General features: G+C 42.9%; 1 protein-coding gene across 3 annotated transcripts in view; it reads left to right on the forward strand.

Annotated features, from left to right (window-relative positions):
* The window catches only part of sncb (synuclein, beta), a 180299-nt gene that overhangs the window by 14149 nt on the left and 149970 nt on the right, over positions 1-16180 (forward strand). For all 3 annotated transcript variants that reach the window (XM_045723295.2, XM_045723296.2, NM_001141659.2), the window contains exons 3-4: positions 2834-2863; positions 3937-4022. In XM_045723295.2, coding sequence (XP_045579251.1) covers positions 2834-2863; positions 3937-4022 — 116 coding nt within the window. The remainder of the gene's footprint in view (positions 1-2833; positions 2864-3936; positions 4023-16180) is intronic.

Below are 16180 nucleotides of genomic sequence, written 5' to 3' on the forward strand. Positions count from 1 at the left end.
GGTCATGATATTTAGGTCAGGGGTCATGATAGTTAGATCAGGGGTCATGATAGTTAGATCAGGGGTCATGATAGTTAGTTAGATCAGGGGTCATTATAGTTAGATCAGGGGTCATGATAGTTAGATCAGGGGTCATGATAGTTAGGTCAGGGGTCATAATAGTCAGATCAGGGGTCATGATAGTCAGGTCAGGGGTCACGATAGTTAGATCAGGGGTCATGATAGTCAGGTCAGGGGTCATGATAGTTAGATCAGGGGTCATTATATTTAGGTCAGGGGTCATGATAGTTAGGTCAGGGGTCATGATAGTTAGATCAGGGGTCATGATAGTTAGATCAGGGGTCATGATAGTTTGATCAGGGGTCACGATAGTTAGGTCAGGGGTCATGATAGTTATATCAGGGGTCATGATAGTTATATCAGGGGTCATGATAGTTAGATTAGTGGTCATGATAGTTAGATCAGGGGTCATGATAGTTAGTTAGATCAGGGGTCATGATAGTTAGTTAGATCAGGGGTCATGATAGTTAGATCAGGGGTCATGATAGTTAGGTCAGGGGTCATGATAGTTAGGTCAGGGGTCATGATAGTCAGATCAGGGGTCATGATAGTCAGGTCAGGGGTCACGATAGTTAGATCAGGGGTCATGATAGTCAGGTCAGGGGTCATGATAGTTAGATCAGGGGTCATTATATTTAGGTCAGGGGTCATTATAGTTAGGTCAGGGGTCATGATAGTTAGGTCAGGGGTCATTATAGTTAGGTCAGGGGTCATGATAGTTAGATCAGGGGTCATGATAGTTAGATCAGGGGTCATGATAGTTAGATCAGGGGTCATGATAGTTAGATCAGGGGTCATGATAGTCAGTTCAGGGGTCATGATATTTAGGTCGGGGGTCATGATATTTAGGTCGGGGGTCATTATATTTAGGTCGGGGGTCATTATATTTAGGTCGGGGGTCATGATAGTTAGATCGGGGGTCATGATAGTTTGATCAGGGGTCATGATAGTTAGGTCAGGGGTCATGATATTTAGATCAGGGGTCATGATAGTTAGATCAGGGGTCATGATAGTTTTATCAGGGGTCATGATAGTTAGATTAGTGGTCATGATAGTTAGATCAGGGGTCATGATAGTTATATCAGGGGTCATGATAGTTAGATAAGGGGTCATGATAGTTATATCAGGGGTCATGATAGTTAGATAAGGGGTCATGATAGTTCAATCAGGGGTCATGATAGTTCAATCAGGGGTCGTGATAGTTAGATCAGGGGTCATGATAGTTAGATCAGGGGTCATGACAGTTAGGTCAAGGGTCATGACAGAGACAAACTAGAACAGCTCTCTAATAATCACCTAAATGAACACTAGACAGTCAGGGAGCATCAGAATTTCCGAAAAACGATGGATAGAATCATTTTTTGCTCATTTTGACGGCGAGGAAATATAACTAATTATTATGTCCTGCATGGTCACAACGAATTAGTTCAGATGTTGACATCAGCGCAACAGTATCACAACAGTAAGATACTTAGACTCCAAGTCACAATCAAGTTCACCTGGATCTGATAATAAGAGTGTGACCTGCTTCTGGTGCACAAACCAAACAGGATTAGACTGGTAAAGGTATATCAAGCCTTAGAGACAAACTAGGACATCGAACCAAACAGGATTAGACTGGTAAAGATATATAAAACCTCAGAGACAAACTTGGACATCGAACCAAACCGGATTAGACAGGATTAGACTGGTAAAGATATATAATGCCTTAGAGACAAACTAGGACATCGAACCAAACAGGATTAGACTGGTAAAGATATATAATGCCTTAGAGACAAACTTGGACATCGAACCCAACAGGATTAGACAGGATTAGACTGGTCAAGATATTTAAGGCCTTAGAGACAAACTAGGACATCGAACCAAACAGGATTAGACTGGTAAAGATAGAAAAAACACAGACAGACAGACAGACAGACAGACAGACAGACAGACAGACAGACAGACAGACAGACAGACAGACAGACAGACAGACAGACAGACAGACAGACAGACAGACAGACAGACAGACAGACAGACAGACAGACACAGTGGTGGTGATAGCCTAGCTAGACATCTGGGGTAATTGGATCTCATCTCACTGGAGGCGTCAGGACCTGAAATAGAGACTAGGGATATGAACGTCTGTCTGTCTGTCTGTCTGTCTGTCTGTCTGTCTGTCTGTCTGTCTGTCTGTCTGTCTGTCTGTCTGTCTGTCTGTCTGTGCGTCTGTCTGTCTGTGCGTCTGCGTGCGTGAGGGCAGACCTCAGTGAATTCCCAGAGGAAGATAGGGAGAGTGCGGCTCCCAACCCAATGTCTGGGATTAACAACCTGCTGTTCGCTGTGGCTCTACACTCACCTGTAAATGGTCTGGTAGAAGTTGAACGTTTGTCCTCTAATAATGCATTCTCAGAAACGGCTAATATAGTATGGGAAGATGTTTCATTTATGTCGAGGCGTTGTTTACACGGTAATGCCTCATTTACTGTGTGTGTATTAAAGAGGAATGTGTTGGTAATGCGATTGAGATAATTATCATTATGGATGAAAACATAGGATTTGGAAGGTGGTAACACATGATGCATGATAATGGAGGGATAATGTAGCATTTTAATGTGGTAACACATGATGCATGATAATGGAGGGATAATGTTGCATTTTAATGTGTTAACACATGATGCATGACAATAGAGGGATAATGTAGCATTTTAATGTGGTAACACATGATGCATGATAATGGAGGGATAATGTAGCATTGTAATCTGGTAACAGATGTTTTGTTCTCCCTTTTCAGGCACCAAGGCCAAAGATGGTGTTGGTTCAGGTACGTTTACTCTGTACTGTTAAGTCTTTAGTTCAGATGTTGACATCAGCGCTACAGTATCACAACAGTAAGATACTTAGACTCTTCCAAGTCAGAATCAAGTTAGCCTGGACCTGATAATAAGAGTGTGGTGCACAAACCAAACAGGATTAGACAGGATTAGACTGGTAAAGATATATAATGCCTTAGAGACAAACTTGGACATCGAACCAAACAGGATTAGACAGGATTGGACTGTATGTGTGTTAATGTGTGTGTGTGTGTTAATGTGTGTGTATGTTAATGTGTGTGTGTGTTAATGTGTGTGTGTGTGTTAATAATGTGTGTGTGTGTGTGTATGTTAATGTGTGTGTGTTAAGTGTGTGTGTGTGTGTGTGTGTGTGTGTTAATGTGCGTGTGTGTGTGTTAATAATGTGTGTGTGTGTATGTTAATGTAGGTGTGTTAATGTGTGTGTTAATGTGTGTGTGTGTTAATAATGTGTGTGTGTGTTAATGTGTGTGGGTGTGTGTATGTTAACGTGTGTGTGTTAATGTGTGTGGGTGTGTGTATGTTAATGTATGTGTGTTAATGTGTGTATGTTAATGTCTGTGTGTGTTAATGTGTGTGGGTGTGTGTATGTTAATGTGTGTGTGTTAATGTGTGTGTGTGTGTGTTAATGTGCGTGTGTGTGTGTGTTAATAATGTGTGTGTGTATGTTAATGTATGTGTGTTAATGTGTGTGTGTGTTAATGTGTGTGTGTGTGTGTGTGTGTGTTAATAATGTGTGTGTGTTAATGTGTGTGGGTGTGTGTATGTTAACGTGTGTGTGTGTTAATGTGTGTGGGTGTGTGTATGTTAATGTATGTGTGTTAATGTGTGTATGTTAATGTCTGTGTGTGTTAATGTGTGTGGGTGTGTGTATGTTAATGTGTGTGTGTTAATGTGTGTGTGTGTGTGTGTGTGTGTGTGTGTGTGTGTGTATGTGTGTATGTTAATGTGTGTATGTTAATGTGTGTATGTTAATGTGTGTGTGTGTTAATGTGTGTGTGTGTTAATGTGTGTGTGTGTTAATAATGTGTGTGTGATGATGCAGCAAAGGACCTTGCTGGTGGAGCCATGGGGAATATCGCTGCTGCCACCGGCCTGGGGAAGAAGGACGAGTTCCCATCTGACATGAACGTACGACACACACACACACACACGCACGCATACACACACGCGCACGCACACACGCACACACACACAGTCCTATCATCCTTGTGTCCTTAGAAAAAAACGTCATATTCTTTTAAAGTGAAAATCAATTAAGCAGTTGCACGTGTACGAAAACGTCGACATGTGAAATTCTCATGTGGAATTGTTAGTGAGGTTGAAACAATGTTATTCTCATCACGTGTGAAAAGATGGTGTTCACATGTCGTAGTAGCAATGTTTCCACTGGTGGAATTAGGGTGACCACATCTAGAACGCACAAATGTGGGACAAGGAAATGATTTTGTGGGACATTCACAGAACAGTAGACATAATCCGAACGGTTTGACCTATAAACTATTAAGAGACCCATCTATGGAAAGATTAGACTCTCACCAACGCGTACATGCCAATTGTTTTGCTCTTCTGGGTAAAAACGTATCATTTTGATATTGTGGATGGTCAGTCCTTGCATCCGTAGCGTAGTCTATGAATTTGAGAGTGGTTGCATTGCTCCATCCCCATCAGCTTTTCCAGAAAACTGTGGAAGGGAGTACACTTGGTTAATGTTTCAATGAAGGATTGCTGCTTTAAACCCCTGTAGTAGAGGCATAGTGTTATTATGTGGTGTAAACCTCTAGTGAGTGACTTACTTTAGTACCCTTAATATCAAGCGGTCGAGAACAAAATTATTAGTATTGCAAACAAAAAGAATGCTATTGAAAGCAAAACATGAACCCCAAAATATTGATAGGAAAACAAAGTATTGTCAAGTAAATCATTTCAAAATACCAAAAAACAAATTAATTGTAAATGGAGGCAAAAGAAATGTCAGTGATGCAAAAAAAGCCTCCCTCTTTCCTGCAATTTTTCCTTGCCTTTGGTTATGTTACCCTGGTCTTTGGTTATGTTAGCCTGGCCTTTGGTAATGTTACCCTGGTCTTTGGTAATGTTACCCTGGCCTTTGATAATGTTACCCTGGTCTTTGGTATGTTACCCTGGTCTTTGGTTATGTTAGCCTGGCCTTTGGTTATGTTAGCCTGGCCTTTGGTAATGTTACCCTGGCCTTTGGTAATGTTACCCTGGTCTTTGGTAATGTTACCCTGGTCTTTGGTTATGTTACCCTGGCCTTTGGTAATGTTACCCTGGCCTTTGGTAATGTTACCCTGGTCTTTGGTAATGTTACCCTGGTCTTTGGTTATGTTACCCTGGTCTTTGGTTATGTTACCCTGGTCTTTGGTTATGTTACTCTGGTCTTTGGTTATGTTACCCTGGTCTTTGGTAATGTTACCCTGGTTTTTGGTTATGTTACCCTGGTCTTTGGTTATGTTACCCGGGTCTTTCGTAATGTTACCCTGGTCTTTGGTTATGTTACCCTGGCCTATGGTTATGTTACCCTGGCCTTTGCTTTTGCTGCCTTTTCTCCAGTTGCAAGTTTTGACACATTCATTCCAGCAACATAGCACCCTGCATTCCGTTGCTGGTTTGCGTCTGAAGTTAAGCAGGGTTGGTCCTGGTCGAAGCAGGGTTGGTCCTGGTCGAAGCAGGGTTGGTCCTGGTCGGTCCCTGGACTGGATGTAGCTGGAAATGGTGTAAAATAAACGTGAAGAAGAAACATGAAAGATAAACAAAAAAAATTTTTCAGAAGGGAAAATCACATGAAAAATGTACACGTACAAATGTCTCACATGTCTGAAAACCACTGATAATAATAATATATTTTTTGAATTCATGTGATTTATTTTTTTGTACGGGTTGTTCTGAAAAGATACATTTCAGTATGTGCTGAACAGTAACAGACATTCAACTGAAGGAACTGGAAAGAGAAAAGAGATTCTAGTCCTGCTGGATTCTAACAGTGACAGACATTCTCCTGGGTTTAGTGGGTAAGACGACAGCAGAGAGAGGCAATTCTCAGCAGACACTCAAACACTACGCACACAAAAGCACATAGATGCCATAGAGACTGTGCAGTCAGTCAGTTAGTCAGTCAGCCAGTCAGCCAGTCAGCCAGCCAGCCAGTCAGTCAGCCTGTCAGCCAGTCAGCCAGTCAACCAGCCAGTCAGTCAGTTAGCCAGCCAGCCAGCCAGTCAGTCAGTCAGCCAGTCAACCAGCCAGTCAGTTAGCCAGCCAGTCAACCAGCCAGTCAGTCAGTTAGCCAGCCAGCCAGCCAGCCAGCCAGTCAGTCAGCCAGCCAGTCAGTCAGCCTGTCAGCCAGTCAACCAGCCAGTCAGTCAGTTAGCCAGCCAGTCAGTCAGTCAGCCAGTCAGTCAGCCAGTCAACCAGCCAGTCAGTTAGCCAGCCAGTCAGTCAGTCAACCAGCCAGTCTGTCAGTCAGTCAGGCAGTCAGCTAGTCAGCCAGCCAGTCAGTTAGCCAGCCAGCCAGCCTGTCAGCCAGTCAGTTAGCCAGTCAGCCAGTCAGTTAGCCAGCCAATCAGTTAGCCAGCCAGCCAGTCAGCCAGTCAGTTAGCCAGCCAGCCAGCCAGCCAGTCAGCCAGCCAGTCAGTTAGCCAGCCAGTCAGTTAACCAGCCAGCCAGTTAGTTAGCCAGTCAGCCAGCCAGTCAGCCAGTCAGCCAGCTACAGCCAGTCAACCAGGACAGGTGAAGTGTAATAACCCCTTCTCTAGGACTATCAACTTCTCCTCTCCTCTCTTCCTACTCTCCTGTCCTCTCCTCTCCTCTCTTCCTACTCTCCTGTCCTCTCCTCTCTTCCTACTCTCCTGTCCTCTCCTCTCTCCCTCCTCCCCGCCCCCCCCTTCCATCCCCCTCCTCTCTTCTCCTCTCCTCTCTTCTCCTCTCCTCTCCTCTTCTCTCCCCCTCCTCCCCTTCCCCTTTCATCCCCCCTCCTCTCCCCCTCCTCCCCCCTCCCCTTTCATCCCACCCTCTCCTCTCCCCCCTCCCCTCTCACCCCCCCTCCTCTCCTCTCCCCCTCTCCTCCCCCCCTCTCCTCTCCTCTCCTCTCCCCCTCTCCTCTCCTCTCCTCTCATCCCCCCTCCTCTCCTCTCCTCTCCTCTCCCCCTCTCCTCTCCTCTCCTCTCCCCCCTCCCCTCTCATCCACTCTCCTCTCCTCCTCCCCTCTCCTCTCCTCCCCCAGCTGCTTTGCTCCCAGGCAACCTTGCCCAATGTCATTACTCTCTATGGGCTGCACTATCAATTAAAACACACAGGTGGCAGTGGGGTGCGTGTGGGTGTGTGGGGGGAAGAGGTTGTGGCTGTTCCTTCAGAGACGGTGGGGGTTGGTTGCTTTTCTTCTTTGACATTGTGACTAGATGTCCCACTAAACCCCAGAAAACATCCACATGACACCTTGTTTCCAGGGTGAATCCTCTTTATTTGAGCTACAGTATCTCTCTCCGTAGGATGCTTCATCTTGACCAATCATACTCTATATCACTGTTGTGAACAACGACAACCTGCCAAGTCAAGCCTCATTTATGTCATACTGTTATCTGAAAACCCCTGAATCTCTAGTATATAGCCCATCACCAGCCCCTATATCACTAGTATACAGACTATCACCAGCCCCTTTATCACTATAGACTATCACAGCCCCTATATCACTAGTATACAGACCATCACCAGCCCCTATATCACTAGTATATAGACCATCACCAGCCCCTATATCACTAGTATATAGACTATCACCAGCCCCTATATCACTAGTATATAGACTACCACCAGCCCCTATATCACTAGTATATAGACTATCACAGCCCCTATATCACTAGTATACAGACCATCACCAGCCCCTATATCACTAGTATACAGACTATCACCAGCCCCTATATCACTAGTATATAGACTACCACCAGCCCCTATATCACTAGTATATATACTACCACCAGCCCCTATATCACTAGTATATAGACTACCACCAGCCCCTATATCACTATAGACTATCATATCCCCTATATCACTAGTATACAGACTATCACCAGCCCCTATAGACTATCACCAGCCCCTATATCACTAGTATACAGACTATCACTAGTATACAGACTATCACCAGCCCCTATATCACGATGGACTATCACCAGCCCCTATATCACGATGGACTATCACCAGCCCCTATATCACTATAGACTATCACCAGCCCCTATATCACTAGTATACAGACTATCACTAGTATACAGACTATCACCAGCCCCTATATCACTATAGACTATCACCAGCCCCATATCACTATGGACTATCACCAGCCCCTATATCACTATAGACTATCCACCAGCCCCTATATCACTATAGACTATCACCAGCCCTATCCACCAGCCCCTATAGGCTATCACTAGTATACAGACTATCACCAGCCCCTATAGACTATCACCAGCCCCTATATCACTATTGACTATCACTGCATGGCCCCCTGTATATAGCCTCCACATTGACTCTGTATCGGAACACCCTGTATATAGTCTCCACATTGACTCTGTACTGTAACACCCTGTATATAGCCTCCACATTGACTCTGTACCGTAACACCCTGTATATAGCCTCGCTACTGTTATTTTACTGCTGCTCTTTAATTATTATAATTTTTTACTTATCTAGTTTTACTTAACAGTTATTTTTTCTTAAAACTGCATTGTTGGTTATTAAGGGCTTGTAAGTAAGCATTTCACTGTAAGGGTCTACACCTGTTGTATTCGGCACATGTGACAAATAATTTGATAATTAAATATGACAAAGCTTTAATACATTATCCTAAGTATAAACCATATACTTAATGAGTACCATTTGTGTTTGATATGAGGGTTTCAGTATGAAATATCCTTGATATTTTTTGACACACTTTTATCTCAGTATTTACTTGTTGTAAATGTTTTGGCGACGATCTGGTGAAACAAGTCAATAGTTGTAATAGTTAATTGACAATAATGTCATTGTTGATCAGATGTTTTTTCTCTTGAACATATGGTCTACTAGCAATGGTGCCGTACTGTTGGCTGCCGTCTTGCTAGCGCCGACCCAACTTTGATATTTTGTCAATTTATTTTGGCGTTTAGCTCAACTTTTTTTTTGCACCAAAATGTATCCGCTATCATTTCTTATGACCGACAAGAACTTTCGAACTTCAGATCAGCGGTTACTAACCTCAATTCCGGATTCAACTCGAATCATCTGCCCTAGGCTCTTTGTGTAATTCCGACCCAATTTTGGGGGGATATCCAAGAGGAAACGCCATTGAAAATGAGGTAGGAGAGGGGAGGCACGACTTCCCCTCCATTCTATTGGCCAATGTGCAGTCTCTTAAATAATAAGATGGATGACCTATGATCACAGATTTGTTGTCAACAGGGCTCTCGTAACTGCAATATTATCTGCTATTCTGAAACATGGCTTTTGGACAAGATACACCCATGGCTATCCAACTCGATGGATTCTCCATTCACCGAGCAGACAGGACATTGGATTCAAGGAAATTGAGAGGGGGAGGGGTATGCCTCTTCATCCACAGAAAATGTTATGCTGACTCTAGCGCAGTGGATGTCTAGACCCATTGTTCACCCGTCTTGGAATACCTGATGGTCAAATACCGACCCTTCTACCTCCCGAGAGAATTTTAATCTCTTATCGTGAATGCTTCCAAAAGTATTCATACCCCATGACTTATTCCATATTCTATTGTTACAGACTGAATTCAAAATAGATTAAATATATATTTTTTCCTCAGCCATCTACACACAATACCCCATAATAACATAGTGAAAACATACATTTTGAAAGTTTTGTAAATTTATTGAAAATGAAGTACAGAAATATCTAATTTACATAGTATTCACACCACTAATCCAATACATTGAAGAAGCTAAAGGACAGAGCTACCGCATACAGAGTTAGCTCAACCAATCACAAGACTACGTCTGAGGACACGAACATGTACAAGAAGTCCCTCTATGACCTCTGCAGAGGTCAAACAAGCAAAAAGATGGAATCCTATTACACAAGCTGTGACACTCAACGCGTGTGGCATGAGGCTACAGTCCATTATGGATTACAAAAGACACAACCGTGATCTGCCCAACGATGCCTCTCTATCAGACAAACTCAATGCATTTTATGCACAATTTGACAGAAACAACACAAGCCATGCACGAGGCCCCTTGCTGACCCAGGGGACTGTGTCTCCGAGGCCTGACACGAGTAAGGTTTTTAAATCAGGTCAACACTCATAAGCCGCAGGGCCGGACAGTATTCCAGGGCGCGTTCTCAGAGCATGCGCAGAACAGCTGGCAGGTATAGTTACAGTCATTTTCAACCTCTCCTTGTCCTAGTCTGTAATCCCCCACATGTCTCAAGGTAACCACCATCATTCCTGTTCCCAAGAACTCTAAGGCTACCCTACAGAATGACTGTAGGACACATCTGTAATCATGAAGTGCTTTGAAAGGCTGATTATGGCACACATTATCTTCACCATCCCAGACACCCTAGACCCATTCCAATTTGCATACCGCCCCAAGAGATCCACAGACGATGCAATCTCAATTGCACTCCACACTGCCCTCATCCACCTAGATAAGAGGAATACATATGTGAGAATGCTGATCATTGACTACAGCACAGCGTTCAACACCATAGTCCCTTTGAAGCTCGTCACCAAGCTTGGGACCCTATGACTGAATACTTCCCTCTGCTAGATCCTGGACTTCCTGATGGACCAGCCCCAGTTGGTGAGGGTAGGCTACATCACCTCCGCCACGCTGATCCTCAACACGGGGGCTCCTCAGGGGTGTGTGCTTAGTCCCTTCCTGTACTCCCTGTTCACCCATGATTGCGTGATCATGCACTACTCCAACACCATCAAATTTGCTGACGACACGATGGTGGTAAGCCTGATCCCAAGCGACGATGAGACAGCCTACAGGGAGGAGGTCAGTGACTTGGCAATGTGGTGCCAGGACAACAATGTCAGTAAGAAGACACGGCGGTTGTAACCAAAAATATCCAATTTGGACTCCAGACCAAAGGACACATTTTAACCGGTCTAATGTCCATTTCTCGTGTTTCTTTGCCCAGGCAAGTCTCTTCTTATTATTGGTGTCCTTTAGTAGTGGTTTCTTTGCAGCAATTCGATCATGAAGGCCTGATTCACGCGGTCTCCTATGAACAGTTGATGTTGAGATGTGCCTGTTACTTGAACTCTGTGAAGATTTTATATTTGGGCTGCAATTTCTGAGGCTGGTAACTCTAATTAACTTATCCTCTGCAGCTGAGGTAACTCTGGGTCTTCCTTTCCTTTGGCTGTCCTCATGAGAGCCAGTTTCATCAGGGCGCTTGATGGTTTTTGCGACTGCACTTGAAGAAACTTTTAAAGTTCTTGAAATGTTCTTTATTGACTGATCTTCATGTCTTACAGTAATGATGTACTGTCTTTTCTCTTTGCTTATTTGAGCTGTTCTTGCCATAATATGGACTTGGTCTTTTCTGTACCTTGTCACAACACAACTGATTGGCTCAAACGCATTAACCTCTCTGGGCCAGTGGGACGCTTGCATCCCACCTACTCAACAGCCAGTGTAATCCCGTGGCGCGATATTCAAATACCTTAGAAATGCTATTACTTCAATTTCTCAAACATATGACTATTTTACACCATTTTAAAGACAAGACTCTCGTTAATCTAACCACACTGTCCGATTTCAAAAAGGCTTTACAACGAAAGCAAAACATTAGATTATGTCAGCAGAGTACCCAGCCAGAAATAATCAGACACCCATTTTTCAAGCTAGCATATAATGTCACATAAACCCAAACCACAGCTAAATGCAGCACTAACCTTTGATGATCTTCATCAGATGACAATCCTAGTAGGACATTATATTATACAATACATGCATGTTTTGTTCAATCAAGTTCATATTTATATCAAAAACCAGCTTTTTACATTAGCATGTGACTAGCATGTGACTAGTATTCCCACCGAACACTTCCGGTGAATTTACTAAATTACTCACGATAAACGTTCACAAAAAACATAACAATTATTTTAAGAATTATAGATACAGAACTCCTTTATGCACTCGCTATATTCTGAGTAGATAGCCTGGCCATCACAGGCTAGCTATTTTGACACCCACCAAGTGTGGTTCTCACCAAACTCCGATTTACTATTAGAAAAGTTTGATTACCTTTGCTGTTCTTCGTCAGAATGCACTCCCAGGACTTCTACTTCAATAACAAATGTTGGTTTGGTTCCAAATAATCCATAGTTATATCCAAATAGCGGCGTTTTGTTCGTGCATTCAAGACACTATCCGAAGGGTAAAGAAGGGTGACGCGCCCGACGCGTTTCGTGACAAAAAAATTCAAAATATTCCATTACCGTACTTCGAAGCATGTCAAACGCTGTTTAAAATCCATTTTTATGCTTTTTTTCTCGTAAAAAAGCGATAATACTCCGACCGGGAGTCATTGTTTTCGTTCAAAGAGAGAGAAAGTAAACATGGTGTCGGCTCGTGCATGCGCCTCCAGTCTCATTGTCCTCAGATCGACCATTATCCAAATGCGCTAATGTTTTTCAGCCAGGGCCTGCAAAGCCACCATTCATCGTTCTGGCGCCTTCTGAGAGCCTATGGGAGCGTTAGAAAATGTCACGTTATGCCAGAGATCCCCTGTTTTGTTTAGAGATGATCAAGAAGGCCAAGAAATAGTCAGAGAGAGCGCTTCCTGTTTAGAATCTTCTCAGGTTTTGGCCTGCCAAATCAGTTCTGTTATACTCACAGACACCATTCAAACAGTTTTAGAAACTTTAGGGTGTTTTCTATCCAAATCAAACAATTATATGCATATTCTAGTTACTGGGCAGGAGTAGTAACCAGATTAAATCGGGTATGTTTTTTATCCGGCCGTGCAAATACTGCCCCCTATCCCCAACAGGTTAACCTCTATGGGCTAGGTGGGACGCAGGCGTCCCCCCCGGGGTGCACTCCATCAACAGCAGGTGCATTTCAAGAGCGGCAAATTTGAATCCAAATAAATGTCAAAATTCAAATTTTTCAAACATACAACTATTTTACACCCTTTGAAAGATAAACATCTCCTTAATCTAACCACGTTTTACGATTTCAAAAAGGTTTTACGGCGAAAGCATACATTTAGAGTATGTTAGGACAGTACATTTACAAGAGTTGTGTGTAATGTTTTGTCAATTCAAAGACAGGGTCACCAAAACCATAAAACCAGCTAAAATGATGCACTAACCTTTTACAATCTCCATCAGATGACACTCCTAGGACATTATGTTAGACAATGCATGCATTTTTAGTTCTATCAAGTTCATATTTATATCCAAAAACAGCGTTTTACTATGGCATTGATGTTGAGGAAATCGTTTCCCTCCAATAACCGGCAGTCAAGTCAGCATCACAAATTAAATAATTAAAATTAGAAAACATTGGTAAAATATTATATTGTCATTTAAAGAATTATAGATTTACATCTCTTGAACACAATCAACTTGCCAGATTTAAAAATAACCTTACTGGGAAATCACACTTTGCAATAATCTGAGCACTGCGCCCAGAAAAATACGCGTTGCGATACAGACTAGTCGTCATGTTGGGGAGATCTAAAATCGAAAATACTATGTAAATAATCCATTACCTTTGATTCTCTTCATCAGATGTCACTTCCAGGTATCACAGGTCCATAACGAATGTAGTTTTGTTCAAAAAAGCTCATCATTTATGTCCAAAAATCTCCATCTTGTTAGCACATGATCTAAGCCCGCCGGACTTCACTTCATGAACGAGGGGAAAAAATATATTTACGTTCGTTCAAACATGTCAAACGTTGTATAGCATAAATCATTAGGGCCTTTTTTAACCAGAACATGAATAATATTCAAGGTGGACGAATGCATACTCTTTTATAACGTATTGGAACGAGGGTACCCAACATGAACTCGCGCGCCAGGTGTCTAATGGGCCATCATCGTTCCATGGCTCTTGTTCGGTCAGATCTCCCTCCAGAAGACTCAAAACACTTTGTAAAGGCTGGTGACATCTAGTGGAAGCAATAGGAAGTGCCAAAATATTCCTCAGCCCCTGTGTTTTTCAATGGCATAGGTTTAAAGGTAATACAACACATCAGGTATCCACTTCCTGTCAGAAAATGTCTCAGGGTTTTGCCTGCCAAATGAGTTCTGTTATACTCACAGACACCATTCAAACAGTTTTAGAAACTTTAGAGTGTTTTCTATCCATATATAATAAGTATATGCATATTCTAGTTACTGGGTAGGATTAGTAACCAGATTAAATCGGGTACATTTTTTTTATCCAGCCGTGCAAATACTGCCCCCTAGCCATAACAGGTTAAGAAGGAAACAAATTCCACAAATTCGCTTTTAAGAAGGCACACCTGTTCATTTAAATGCATTCCAGATGACTACCTCATGAAGCTGGTTGAGAGAATGGCAAGAGTGTGCAAAGCTGCCATCAAGGCAAAGTGTGGCTATTTGAAGTATCTCAAATATGAAATATATTTTGATTTGTTTAACACTCTTTTGGTTACTACATGGTTCCATATATGTTACTTCATGGTTTGGATGTCTTCACTATTATTCTACAATGTATAAAATAGTAAAAATAAAGAAAAACCCATGAATGAATAGGTGTGTCCAAACTTTTGACCAGTAGTGTAGCAACTGTCCCTGGTTCTGACCCTGAATATAGCTACTGACCCTGGTTCTGACCCTGGTTCTGACCCTGAATATAGCTACTGACTCTGGTTCTGACCCTGACTATAGCTACTGACCCTGGTTCTGACCCTGTATATATCTACTGACCCTGATTCTGATCCTGGTTCTGACCCTGTATATATCTACTAACCCTGGTTCTGACCCTGGTTCTGACCATATATATAGCTCCTGACCCTGGTTCTGTCCCTGTATATAACTACTGACCCTGGTTCTGTCCCTGTATTTAGCTACTGACCCTGGTTCTGACCCTGTATATAGCTACTGACCCTGGTTCTGACCCTGTATATATCTACTGACCCTGGTTCTGACTCTGGTTCTGACCCTGGTTCTGACCCTGTATATATCTACTGACCCTGGTTCTGACCCTGTATATATCTACTGACCCTGGTTCTGACCCTGGTTCTGACCCTGTATATAGCTACTGACCCTGGTTCTGACCCTGGTTCTGACCCTGTATATAGCTACTGACCCTGGTTCTGACCCTGGTTCTGACCCTGTATATAGCTACTGACCCTGGTTCTGACCCAGGATATAGCTTACTTATTTCTCATGTTCTTCTTCTCTCTAAATCTGGTGTGTTTTAGTTGTATAGTACTACTGATATTGATTACTGCATTTTTGGAAAAGAGCAAGAAATACTTTCACTGTACAGTCGTGGCCAAAAGTTTTGAGAATGACACAAATATTAATTTTCACAAAGTCTGCTGCCTCAGTTTGTATAATGGCAATTTGCATATACTCCAGAATGATATGAAGAGTGATCAGATGATTTGTAATTAATTGCAAAGTCCCTCTTTGCCATGCAAATGAACTGAATCCCCAAAAACCATTTCCACTGCATTTCAGCCCTGCCAAAAAAGGACCAGCTGACATCATGTCAGTGATTCTCTCGTTAACACAGGTGTGAGTGTTGATGAGGACAAGGCTGGAGATCACTCTGTCATGCTGATTGAGTTCGAATAACAGACTGGAAGCTTCAAAAGGAGGGTGATGCTTGGAATCATTGTTCTTCCTCTGTCAACCATGGTTACCTGCAAGGAAACACGTGCCGTCATCATTGCTTTGCACAAATAGGGCTTCACAGGCAAGGATATTGCTGCCAGTAAAATTGCACCCAAATCAACCATTTATCGGATCATCAAGAACTTCAAGAAGAGCAGTTCAATTGTGAGGAAGGCTTCAGGGTGCCCAAGAAAGTCCAGCAAGCGCCAGGACCGTCTCCTAAAGTTGATTCAGCTGCGGGATCGGGGCACAACCAGTACAGAGCTTGCTCAGGAATGGCAGCAGGCAGGTGTGAGTGCATCTGCACGTACAGTGAGGCGAAGACTTTTGGAGGATGGCTTGGTGTCAAGAAGGGCAGCAAAGAAGCCACTTCTCTCCAGGAAAAACATCAGGGACAGACTGATATTCTGCAAAAGGTACAGGGATTGGACTGCTGAGGACT

Source organism: Salmo salar, chromosome 09 (assembly GCF_965601325.2).
Source record: "Salmo salar chromosome 09, fSalSal1, whole genome shotgun sequence".
NCBI classification, from domain to species: Eukaryota; Metazoa; Chordata; class Actinopteri; order Salmoniformes; family Salmonidae; genus Salmo; species Salmo salar.